This window comes from Diabrotica virgifera, chromosome 10 (assembly GCF_917563875.1).
Source record: "Diabrotica virgifera virgifera chromosome 10, PGI_DIABVI_V3a".
In the NCBI taxonomy this organism is placed as follows: Eukaryota; Metazoa; Arthropoda; class Insecta; order Coleoptera; family Chrysomelidae; genus Diabrotica; species Diabrotica virgifera.
In genome coordinates, this window is record NC_065452.1 from 69,370,103 (window position 1) to 69,383,399 (window position 13,297).

Here is a 13,297-nt window from a genome sequence, read left to right on the forward strand (position 1 = left end):
TCCGCATCAGACGAGAGCTACAATTATCTTATTTCGAAATACAGAAAACCAATCGCCCCAATCCTCCAAGACCCAATCAAAATAATCAACCCATTAGAAGACCAAACTTTCAACCACCTAGATGCACCTTTTGTGGACGCATTGGCCACTCAAACAACGAATGTCGTTCTAGACAAAATTCCCAATATAATTCCCAGAATTTTAACGATACTCGAAATTTCAGTAGCTATCAAAACTTCAATAATGCCCAAAATAATTTCTTTCAGAGGCAAAACTTCAGCCCGAATAATACTTATCAAAATACTAGACCTAACGACCAACAAAGACCTCAGTTCAATCAAAATAACCCACAAATACGCCCTTCTGTAATTCATAAAAACCCAAATTTTTCGAGCGATAGACAGAGAGCTCATTTCGTTAACTATGAACCTGACTATGTTAATGATTATACCTCAGATCCAATTGAAAGCTATCAGTATGATGATTTTTCCGATAATAATTATCCACCTCCTGATTTCTACCATTCATTCGATGAATCGACCGATTTAATTGATAGCCAAGACTATCAGGATTTTCTCACAGTTCCAAATCAAAACCACCCACCAGACAATGTCATTTCAATGAGCGAACCTTTGTCTCAAATAGAAAATCAGATCCAAACTCTAAATTTGGACGACATGAACCTGTCTCTGAATTTTCCAGATCAGGAATTCTTGCTGTAAACTCCAAAAATCTCTATTACATAACAGACGCAGCAAACAAATTTAAACTACTTATCGATACCGGTGCTGGTATCTCCATCTTTAAAGAAAATACCGCGAAAAATTTCAAACCGCGTTTTCCCGAAAGTATTACCATACAAGGTATTACAGACCAAAAACTTCTTGTCACTGAATCAACTTCAGTCCCGTTTCAAAAAGGAAACCCCCATAAGGTATTCATTTATGATTTAGATATTGACTTTGATGGAATCTTAGGCCTCGATTTTTTTTAACATTACGAATGTTATGAATAGACATCAAGAACAAAACATTAATCACGAATTTTAAAACATTACCTCTCTACAAAGTAGAAACTGATTCCCATAACAATTATTCCCCTAAACAAATACAAAATCAAATTAAAATAGATCCCAGAACCGAGCAAATATTTAAATTAACGTGTCATCTGTCGAATACAGATGCAATTTTGTATAGAAAAGAAAAAGATAAGTCCACATACCCAACGCGTTAGTACACGTAAATGAAAAAGGTGAATTTCTGACATCCGTAGTAAACGCAAACGCAATGCCCAAAATCATCGATTATTTTCGATATCCAAATTGAACCGTACTCGAACCACCCTGTCCTAAATTATCAGTCAAACGATGACTCTATAAATTATTGCCCTGATAAAATCAACCGAACTAACAACATCAAATCTCAACTTCGAATAGAACATCTTAACGAGGAAGAACAAGAACTACAAATCTCTGCTTAACATACGAAGATATATTTTACTTAGAGGGAGACAACCTCACCTTTACCAGTGAAATCAAACATCTAATTGAAACCAATAATGCCAAACCCATTTTTAAGAAATCATACAGATATCCTCAGGTCCATAAAGAGGAAGTAAAATCTCAATCATCCGACAAAGCACGTCGCCCTGGTCAAGTCCTGTTTGGGTCGTCCCAAAAAAGATGGACGCCTCTGGAGAACAAAAATGGCGAGTAGTAATAGACTATCGCAAACTCAATGAATGTACCATTGACGATAAATACCCTCTCCCTAATATCTCCGATCTCTTAGACCAACTTGGAAAATGTCAATATTTCACAACTCTAGATCTTGCCTCCGGTTTCCATCAGATCGAAATCGATCCCAAAGACATTCCTAAAACAGCTTTCTCCGCAGAAAACGGACATTACGAATTTACTCGTATGCCTTTTGGACTCAAAAATGCACCGTCCACATTCCAGCGTGTCATGGACAACATTCTCCTAGGTATTTTAAACGAGCGATGTCTTGTCTACATGGACGACATCATAGTATACTCTCCTACCATTCACGACCACATTTCCCGTCTTACTGAAGTCTTCAAACGTCTTCGTAACGCTAATCTTAAAATCCAGCCTGATAAATGTGAATTTCTCAGAAAAGAGGTAGCGTACCTCGGACATCTCATTACCCAAGATGGCGTCAAGCCTAACCCTTCAAAAGTTGATTGTATCCAACGATTTCCTGAACCGAAAACACCCAAAGACATAAAATCTTTCTTAGGCCTAGCCGGTTATTATCGTCGTTTTATCCCTAACTTTGCCAAACTCTCCAAACCTCTCACTAGACTACTTCAAAAAGACGTTGCTTTCAATTTTGACCCAGATTGTAGGCAAGTTTTGAAGATTTGAAAAACGCTTTAATTTCTGACCCGATTCTAATTTATCCAAATTTTGAGAAATCATTTGTTCTCACAACAGACGCCAGTGCATTCGCCATCGGCGCTATTTTATCCCAAGGCCCCATTGGCAAAGATCTACCTATAGCATACGCTTCACGTACTCTGTGTGGTGCTGAAACACGATATTCGACAATTGAACGAGAACTCCTTGCTATCGTATGGGCTGTAAAACATGTCCGACCCTATCTGTTCGGAAGAAAATTCACCCTAGTAACTGATCACCGTCCACTCACCTGGTTATTTTCTATAAAAGACCCTGGCAGCAGACTAGCTAGATGGCGCCTCAAGCTTGAGGAGTACAATTATAAAATAATTCATAAACCGGGAAAAACCAACAAAAATGCGGACGCCCTTTCTCGAATAAAAATCAATCACTTCAAAGAATGCGCGAATTTCCATAAGAAAATATCAATATTAGCCTCAAATGATACGGAGTCTGACGAAGAGCCAAACGAAATCAATGAGGAAGAGATCACCGAACATTTCAATAGATTTGTCGATCTGTATAAAACTAAATCACTCATTGATTATTCTAAAATCGAAATATCTAACGATCAACTACTAGATAAATCACATAAAAACATCATTACCTTCCTTAGGCACTGCCTAAAAATAAAATGGAAGAAATGCATCACAAACTTTTAGACGACATTTTTGATGAAAACGAAATAGATTTTAACTTATCAAAGCTTAACAAACTTACTAGTAAAACTGTCAAAAATCGGAAATATTTTATCATTCCCCTTCCTTTTGATCCCGAAACGGTAGTACAACACTTATTCTATATCGTTTATGCAGACCAAGATAAATTTGACCTATCGCAAATCTATTACGTCGAAAATCAACTCGAATTACCAATTTTAGAAATATTTTCGTTTATCTTTGCCGATAAAAAAATAAAAATCAGAATATGTCAAGATGTCATTAAAACCCCAGAACAAGACGAAATACCCCCAATATTGGATCACTATCACCGTGGTAAAAGCAATCTCCATCGGGGAATAAATGAGACCATACGAAGAATAAAAGAAAAGTATAATTGGCAAGGCATCACAAAGGATGTAGAAAATTTTATAAAAAATTGTGAAATCTGTCAAAAGGTGAAGATATGTAGGAAGAACTTAAGCAACCCGTTAGTCATTACCGAAACACCTAAAACACCATTCGAAAGAGTTAACATAGATCTTTTCGAATACCTTACTAGAAATTACGCTCTAACTATCAGAGACGAGCTCACTAAATTTACCCAAGCGTATCCTCTTGAAGACAAAACAGCTAAATCAATTGTCAATAATCTCATTTTTTTTTCCAACACTATGGCACTCCATTACGCATACACTGTGACTATAGACGTGAATTCGACAATACTTTAATGAAAGATCTTTGTGAACTATACGACATAAAATTAACCTTCTCAAGTGTAGGCCACCCACAATCTAACGGTTCTATCGAAAGATTTCACGCAACCCTAAGTGAAATGATAAGAGCCAATCAAGCTGAAAATCCCGATGAACATTCGTTCAATGTTCTGCCTTATGCAGTTATTTGTTATAATAACACTAAAAATAAAACCCATGGATTTACACCTTACGAACTGATTTTTGGACATTAGACCACCCGAAATACTTTACAATGAAAAAGCCCTTATATCAAAATACGTTAGGGACTTAAGTAATCGTATGCAATATTTTTATAAAGTGGCACGAGCCAAGACCGAATGACAAAAAGAAAAAGCTAAAGAGAGATTCGATCAGCACGTGTCATCAAACCCTTCGGAATATAAAATAGGTGATAAAGTTTACGTCAAAGAATCGCAGATTAAAGACAAATCCCAAAATAAATTTAATGGCCCTTTCGAAATACAAGAAATCCACGTAAATTCTGCTACTTTATTGAATACACGAACAAATAGAACAATGAAAGTGAATTTTGATAGATTGAAACCCTATCATGAGTAATTTTCTTTCAGATTTCTTGGACTGATTCCAGTCATCTACCCCCAGTATACGTTAACCCCAATTAACAACACCGTTGGAGTCTTCTTTCATGAAGAAACCAATCTCAAAATTTCAAACGACAAATGGACCCTCCTGGTATACAAAGACATGCAACCAATCAGAGATGTTATCGACAAAAATGACAGAATCTTAGACAATTTATTAGATACTATTGAAGAAAATGTACCTCGAATGCTGGCATTCAAATCTGAAGTCCAAACTCACATGTCTCCTCAAACAAATATCTAGTTCTAGTTCCGTCAATCTTAAATATACAGAAATAATGGCTGATACGAAACAATACGCTTTCCGAGAAAAACGTGGGCTTATTAACGGTATAGGTTCGATATGGAAATCAATAACCGGAAACTTAGATTCATCTGACGGTGAATATTTCAATGAATGTACAAATAAGATAACCCGCGATGAGTATCAAATCGAAAACCTATTAAAAAATCAAATATCGGTTACCACCTCCGTGATTAAGAGCTTCAACGCGACCATCCAAAAATTACAAATAGATGAGGAAACATTCAACAATGATATTAAAGAAATTCGAGAATCAATAATGGATATATCTGACCAATTAAAATTCTATCAATCTCAAATCGATATGCTGAACTTTTGTGAATTGCTAATGGAAAGCTATTCATTTATCAAAGATTCGTTAAATGATATAGTAAATGCTATAACTTTTGCTCGATTAAAAATATTACATAGTTCAATCATTACCCCGTTTGATTTAATTGAATCGCTTAGGCATATATCACAATCATTACAGAAAAATAATCTTCCCCTATCAATCTATACTTCAAATCTCCCTCAATATCTCGATATTATCGAATTACAGGCCTATCAATTAGACACAAGAATTGTGTTTGTCTTAAATATTCCTTTAACTGATGCAGAACAATATACTTTATATCGTCTATATCCAATACCAATAATGGATAATCGAACAGGTTTACATTCAATTTTAACAACAACACATAAATATATTGCGCGAAACGATGATTCATTGTTATACCTTACAATAAATAGTCTTGAGTCATGCAAAACTCTTCGAGCCAGAACCAAAATCTGTTACAATATACTTCCATACCCAATTGACAGCGACGCCGTATGCGAAGCCCAACTCCTGAAGCGACAAGAACGCCTTCCCAGAACATGCCAGACTTCCGTAGTATTTGCTAAAGACTACAACGTTCAGAAGATCAGCATGAACCTTTGGCTCATAACAGTTTCTGACCCACTGCCCATTACTATCAAATGCGAATCCAGAGAAGTCAAGTCAGAAATCATCAATACCAACCACGTGCCAAACTACAACCCACGTACGATGCCTTTATTGGAAGTACAAGAGTACACTCCCAAAAATTGATCGACGCTTACGACAATGTTACGTACAAAAGTCATCCAGTTCAAATACCATTCAATTGCTGCAATCACTTCCCAGATAAGATTCATCTTCCCGACTTAAAACCACTAAAGCTTAGCAAGATCAACACTGAAAACCTCGAAATAGCCCATCACAAACTCAATCAGTATTCTGAAGAACTCGACAAATTAATCAATGAACCATTCGTCAATAAACATATAAGCTGGTTCACAATCCTAACGATAATAGTCATTGTGACTCTCGTCGTTCTTTACATCTTATGTAAATGCAGATCCAAGAGAAGATTCAAGATAGGAATTGCCAACACCAATGACAATGACCATCCACCTTCTCCACCAAGACACCCAGAGACAGCTTTCGCCAGGAATTGTAAGAAAATCCTTCCAAGACGAAGACCCAGTATCCACCTAAGTGACTCCATAGACGAAGAGGAGAGGATCCAACTGAATACCAACAAACAAACAGTCTGAAAGTTGCTGCCACGCGTCAACTTCCATCTAACAATAGGAGCTGTTATATCCGTTTGTACCAATTAGCCTTAATAATGAAGTACCTACCTATTTCCCATCAGCAGATATCAGGTGTCAGCCATCTGAACCGACGCATCCAGTATCAATGTCAATGTCAGCAGAATCAACGACGTCCAAGCTTTCTCACAACCTCAGCATTTTGCTAATTGTATAAAACCATCTGTCGGCTTTAATTTGTTGTTCGTAATAATTTAGATTTAGTACATGTAACTTTGATTCTTTGTATTTTCAAAATAAAATATTTTTTAAAAAGTCTAAAAAGTTTTAAGTGATATAATATATATATAATATATATATATATATATATATATATATATATATATATATATATATATATATATATATATCAAACAAATGAAATAGAGAATGTGGAAAAATCCCCTTACGAACAATTCACACATCCACCACTTCAGGTTGGGAAAAATTTCTTGAATAGAATCAAAGATCCAAACACCTGTTCTTAGAAATGTGTTTCGCCCTCTTCAACGTCTCTGGGCTTATCAATAAAGATGAGAGGTTGAATATCCTTAGACACATTCCATCAAAAAACAACATTCGAGACCCAGACATAGCAGGAGCGTATATCTACGCCGCATAATCTGACCATGACAGCCTCACGTTTTAATTCCCTAATTACTATAAGTAAAATATATGTTTGAAAAACAAAAAAAACAAAAGATGTAAATCTTTGAAACACACTCAGTGATCAAAAGATCTAAGTTATTGGTTTACCGACCAAACGCAACTAAATCAAACAAATGAAATAGAGAATGTGGAAAAATCCCCTTACGAACAATTCACACATCCACCACTTCAGGTTGGGAAAAATTTCTTGAATAGAATCAAAGATCCAAACACCTGTTCTTAGAAATGTGTTTTGCCCTCTTCAACCTCTCTGGGCTTATCAATAAAGATGAGAGGTTGAATATCCTTAGACACATTCCATCAAAAAACAACATTCGAGACCCAGACATAGCAGGAGCGTATATCTACGCCGCATAATCTGACCATGACAGCCTCACGTTTTAATTCCCTAATTACTATAAGTAAAATATATGTTTGAAAAACAAAAAAAAAACAAAAGATGTAAATCTTTGAAACACACTCAGTGATCAAAAGATCTAAGTTATTGGTTTACCGACCAAACGTAACTAAATCAAACAAATGAAATAGAGAATGTGGAAAAATCCCCTTACGAACAATTCACACATCCACCACTTCAGGTTGGGAAAAATTTCTTGAATAGAATCAAAGATCCAAACACCTGTTCTTAGAAATGTGTTTCGCCTTCTTCAACGTCTCTGGGCTTATCAATAAAGATGAGAGGTTGAATATCCTTAGACACATTCCATCAAAAAACAACATTCGAGACCCAGACATAGCAGGAGCGTATATCTACGCCGCATAATCTGACCATGACAGCCTCACGTTTTAATTCCCTAATTACTATAAGTAAAATATATGTTTGAAAAACAAAAAAAACAAAAGATGTAAATCTTTGAAACACACTCAGTGATCAAAAGATCTAAGTTATTGGTTTACCGACCAAACGCAACTAAATCAAACAAATGAAATAGAGAATGTGGAAAAATCCCCTTACGAACAATTCACACATCCACCACTTCAGGTTGGGAAAAATTTCTTGAATAGAATCAAAGATCCAAACACCTGTTCTTAGAAATGTGTTTTGCCCTCTTCAACCTCTCTGGGCTTATCAATAAAGATGAGAGGTTGAATATCCTTAGACACATTCCATCAAAAAACAACATTCGAGACCCAGACATAGCAGAAGCGTATATCTACGCCGCATAATCTGACCATGACAGCCTCACGTTTTAATTCCCTAATTACTATAAGTAAAATATATGTTTGAAAAACAAAAAAAACAAAAGATGTAAATCTTTGAAACACACTCAGTGATCAAAAGATCTAAGTTATTGGTTTACCGACCAAACGTAACTAAATCAAACAAATGAAATAGAGAATGTGGAAAAATCCCCTTACGAACAATTCACACATCCACCACTTCAGGTTGGGAAAAATTTCTTGAATATAATCAAAGATCCAAACACCTGTTCTTAGAAATGTGTTTCGCCCTCTTCAACCTCTCTGGGCTTATCAATAAAGATGAGAGGTTGAATATCCTTAGACACATTCCATCAAAAAACAACATTCGAGACCCAGACATAGCAGGAGCGTATATCTACGCCGCATAATCTGACCATGACAGCCTCACGTTTTAATTCCCTAATTACTATAAGTAAAATATATGTTTGAAAAACAAAAAAAACAAAAGATGTAAATCTTTGAAACACACTCAGTGATCAAAAGATCTAAGTTATTGGTTTACCGACCAAACGTAACTAAATCAAACAAATGAAATAGAGAATGTGGAAAAATCCCCTTACGAACAATTCACACATCCACCACTTCAGGTTGGGAAAAATTTCTTGAATAGAATCAAAGATCCAAACACCTGTTCTTAGAAATGTGTTTCGCCCTCTTCAACCTCTCTGGGCTTATCAATAAAGATGAGAGGTTGAATATCCTTAGACACATTCCATCAAAAAACAACATTCGAGACCCAGACATAGCAGGAGCGTATATCTACGCCGCATAATCTGACCATGACAGCCTCACGTTTTAATTCCCTAATTACTATAAGTAAAATATATGTTTGAAAAACAAAAAAAACAAAAGATGTAAATCTTTGAAACACACTCAGTGATCAAAATATCTAAGTTATTGGTTTACCGACCAAACGTAACTAAATCAAACAAATGAAATACAGAATGTGGAAAAATCCCCTTACGAACAATTCACACATCCACCACTTCAGGTTGAGAAAAATTTCTTGAATAGAATCAAAGATCCAAAAACCTGTTCTTAGAAATGTGTTTTGCCCTCTTCAACCTCTCTGGGCTTATCAATAAAGATGAGAGGTTGAATATCCTTAGACACATTCCATCAAAAAACAACATTCGAGACCCAGACATAGCAGGAGCGTATATCTACGCCGCATAATCTGACTATGACAGCCTCACGTTTTAATTCCCTAATTACTATAAGTAAAATATATGTTTGAAAAACAAAAAAAACAAAACATGTAAATCTTTGAAACACACTCAGTGATCAAAAGATCTAAGTTATTGGTTTACCGACGAAACGTAACTAAATCAAACAAATGAAATAGAGAATGTGGAAAAATCCCCTTACGAACAATTCACACATCCACCACTTCAGGTTGGGAAAAATTTCTTAAATAGAATCAAAGATCCAAACACCTGTTCTTAGAAATGTGTTTCGCCCTCTTCAACCTCTCTGGGCTTATCAATAAAGATGAGAGCTTGAATATCCTTAGACACATTCCATCAAAAAACAACATTCGAGACCCAGACATAGCAGGAGCGTATATCTACGCCGCATAATCTGACCATGACAGCCTCACGTTTTAATTCCCTAATTACTATAAGTAAAATATATGTTTGAAAAACAAAAAAAACAAAAGATGTAAATCTTTGAAACACACTCAGTGATCAAAAGATCTAAGTTATTGGTTTACCGACCAAACGTAACTAAATCAAACAAATGAAATAGAGAATGTGGAAAAATCCCCTTACGAACAATTCACACATCCACCACTTCAGGTTCGGAAAAATTTCTTGAATATAATCAAAGATCCAAACACCTGTTCTTAGAAATGTGTTTCGCCCTCTTCAACCTCTCTGGGCTTATCAATAAAGATGAGAGGTTGAATATCCTTAGACACATTCCATCAAAAAACAACATTCGAGACCCAGACATAGCAGGAGCGTATATCTACGCCGCATAATCTGACCATGACAGCCTCACGTTTTAATTCCCTAATTACTATAAGTAAAATATATGTTTGAAAAACAAAAAAAACAAAAGATGTAAATCTTTGAAACACACTCAGTGATCAAAAGATCTAAGTTATTGGTTTACCGACCAAACGTAACTAAATCAAACAAATGAAATAGAGAATGTGGAAAAATCCCCTTACGAACAATTTACACATCCACCACTTCAGGTTGGGAAAAATTTCTTGAATAGAATCAAAGATCCAAACACCTGTTCTTAGAAATGTGTTTCGCCCTCTTCAACCTCTCTGGGCTTATCAATAAAGATGAGAGGTTGAATATCCTTAGACACATTCCATCAAAAAACAACATTCGAGACCCAGACATAGCAGGAGCGTATATCTACGCCGCATAATCTGACCATGACAGCCTCACGTTTTAATTCCCTAATTACTATAAGTAAAATATATGTTTGAAAAACAAAAAAAACAAAAGATGTAAATCTTTGAAACACACTCAGTGATCAAAATATCTAAGTTATTGGTTTACCGACCAAACGTAACTAAATCAAACAAATGAAATACAGAATGTGGAAAAATCCCCTTACGAACAATTCACACATCCACCACTTCAGGTTGAGAAAAATTTCTTGAATAGAATCAAAGATCCAAAAACCTGTTCTTAGAAATGTGTTTTGCCCTCTTCAACCTCTCTGGGCTTATCAATAAAGATGAGAGGTTGAATATCCTTAGACACATTCCATCAAAAAACAACATTCGAGACCCAGACATAGCAGGAGCGTATATCTACGCCGCATAATCTGACCATGACAGCCTCACGTTTTAATTCCCTAATTACTATAAGTAAAATATATGTTTGAAAAACAAAAAAAACAAAACATGTAAATCTTTGAAACACACTCAGTGATCAAAAGATCTAAGTTATTGGTTTACCGACGAAACGTAACTAAATCAAACAAATGAAATAGAGAATGTGGAAAAATCCCCTTACGAACAATTCACACATCCACCACTTCAGGTTGGGAAAAATTTCTTAAATAGAATCAAAGATCCAAACACCTGTTCTTAGAAATGTGTTTCGCCCTCTTCAACCTCTCTGGGCTTATCAATAAAGATGAGAGCTTGAATATCCTTAGACACATTCCATCAAAAAACAACATTCGAGACCCAGACATAGCAGGAGCGTATATCTACGCCGCATAATCTGACCATGACAGCCTCACGTTTTAATTCCCTAATTACTATAAGTAAAATATATGTTTGAAAAACAAAAAAAACAAAAGATGTAAATCTTTGAAACACACTCAGTGATCAAAAGATCTAAGTTATTGGTTTACCGACCAAACGTAACTAAATCAAACAAATGAAATAGAGAATGTGGAAAAATCCCCTTACGAACAATTCACACATCCACCACTTCAGGTTGGGAAAAATTTCTTGAATAGAATCAAAGATCCAAACACCTGTTCTTAGAAATGTGTTTCGCCCTCTTCAACCTCTCTGGGCTTATCAATAAAGATGAGAGGTTGAATATCCTTAGACACATTCCATCAAAAAACAACATTCGAGACCCAGACATAGCAGGAGCGTATATCTACGCCGCATAATCTGACCATGACAGCCTCACGTTTTAATTCCCTAATTACTATAAGTAAAATATATGTTTGAAAAACAAAAAAAAACAAAAGATGTAAATCTTTGAAACACACTCAGTGATCAAAAGATCTAAGTTATTGGTTTACCGACGAAACGTAACTAAATCAAACAAATGAAATAGAGAATGTGGAAAAATCCCCTTACGAACAATTCACACATCCACCACTTCAGGTTGGGAAAAATTTCTTGAATAGAATCAAAGATCCAAACACCTGTTCTTAGAAATGTGTTTCGCCCTCTTCAACCTCTCTGGGCTTATCAATAAAGATGAGAGCTTGAATATCCTTAGACACATTCCATCAAAAAACAACATTCGAAACCCAGACATAGCAGGAGCGTATATCTACGCCGCATAATCTGACCATGACAGCCTCACGTTTTAATTCCCTAATTACTATAAGTAAAATATATGTTTGAAAAACAAAAAAAAACAAAAGATGTAAATCTTTGAAACACACTCAGTGATCAAAAGATCTAAGTTATTGGTTTACCGACCAAACGTAACTAAATCAAACAAATGAAATAGAGAATGTGGAAAAATCCCCTTACGAACAATTCACACATCCACCACTTCAGGTTGGGAAAAATTTCTTGAATAGAATCAAAGATCCAAACACCTGTTCTTAGAAATGTGTTTCGCCGTCTTCAACCTCTCTGGGCTTATCAATAAAGATGAGAGGTTGAATATCCTTAGACACATTCCATCAAAAAACAACATTCGAGACCCAGACATAGCAGGAGCGTATATCTACGCCGCATAATCTGACCATGACAGCCTCACGTTTTAATTCCCTAATTACTATAAGTAAAATATATGTTTGAAAAACAAAAAAAAACAAAAGATGTAAATCTTTGAAACACACTCAGTGATCAAAAGATCTAAGTTATTGGTTTACCGACCAAACGTAACTAAATCAAACAAATGAAATAGAGAATGTGGAAAAATCCCCTTACGAACAATTCACACATCCACCACTTCAGGTTGGGAAAAATTTCTTGAATAGAATCAAAGATCCAAACACCTGTTCTTAGAAATGTGTTTCGCCCTCTTCAACCTCTCTGGGCTTATCAATAAAGATGAGAGGTTGAATATCCTTAGACACATTCCATCAAAAAACAACATTCGAGACCCAGACATAGCAGGAGCGTATATCTACGCCGCATAATCTGACCATGACAGCCTCACGTTTTAATTCCCTAATTACTATAAGTAAAATATATGTTTGAAAAACAAAAAAAACAAAAGATGTAAATCTTTGAAACACACTCAGTGATCAAAATATCTAAGTTATTGGTTTACCGACCAAACGTAACTAAATCAAACAAATGAAATAGAGAATGTGGAAAAATCCCCTTACGAACAATTCACACATCCACCACTTCAGGTTGAGAAAAATTTCTTGAATAGAATCAAAGATCCAAAAACCTGTTCTTA

The 13,297-nt window shown here is 35.5% G+C and overlaps 2 protein-coding genes across 2 annotated transcripts; both read left to right on the forward strand.

Moving 5' to 3' along the window:
- The first annotated feature begins 1,656 nt into the window (after positions 1-1,656).
- On the forward strand, positions 1,657-4,685 carry LOC126893053 (uncharacterized). Its single transcript, XM_050662993.1, has 3 exons — positions 1,657-2,078; positions 3,238-3,691; positions 4,409-4,685. Exons 1-3 carry the CDS (start codon positions 1,682-1,684, stop codon positions 4,683-4,685), a joined length of 1,128 nt encoding a protein of 375 aa, XP_050518950.1. The 5' UTR covers positions 1,657-1,681.
- Positions 4,686-4,719: 34 nt separating this feature from the next.
- LOC126893054 (uncharacterized) lies at positions 4,720-6,305 on the forward strand. The gene is made up of 2 exons (XM_050662994.1): positions 4,720-5,770; positions 5,893-6,305. Exons 1-2 carry the CDS (start codon positions 4,720-4,722, stop codon positions 6,303-6,305), a joined length of 1,464 nt encoding a protein of 487 aa, XP_050518951.1.
- Positions 6,306-13,297: the final 6,992 nt, after the last annotated feature.

What these genes read in the sequence shown, in the direction of transcription:
- LOC126893053 (XM_050662993.1), top strand. Translation starts at nt 1,682, where the DNA reads ATGGACGCCTCTGGAGAACAAAAATGGCGAGTAGTAATAGACTATCGC. An exon ending in TTCCCGTCTTACTGAAGTCT is followed by an intron (nt 2,079 to 3,237) that starts TCAAACGTCTTC and finishes TCGTTTATGCAG; the next exon opens with ACCAAGATAAATTTGACCTA. An exon ending in CTCACTAAATTTACCCAAGC is followed by an intron (nt 3,692 to 4,408) that starts GTATCCTCTTGA and finishes ATTTTCTTTCAG; the next exon opens with ATTTCTTGGACTGATTCCAG.
- LOC126893054 (XM_050662994.1), top strand. Translation starts at nt 4,720, where the DNA reads ATGGCTGATACGAAACAATACGCTTTCCGAGAAAAACGTGGGCTTATT. An exon ending in CGTGCCAAACTACAACCCAC is followed by an intron (nt 5,771 to 5,892) that starts GTACGATGCCTT and finishes ATCACTTCCCAG; the next exon opens with ATAAGATTCATCTTCCCGAC.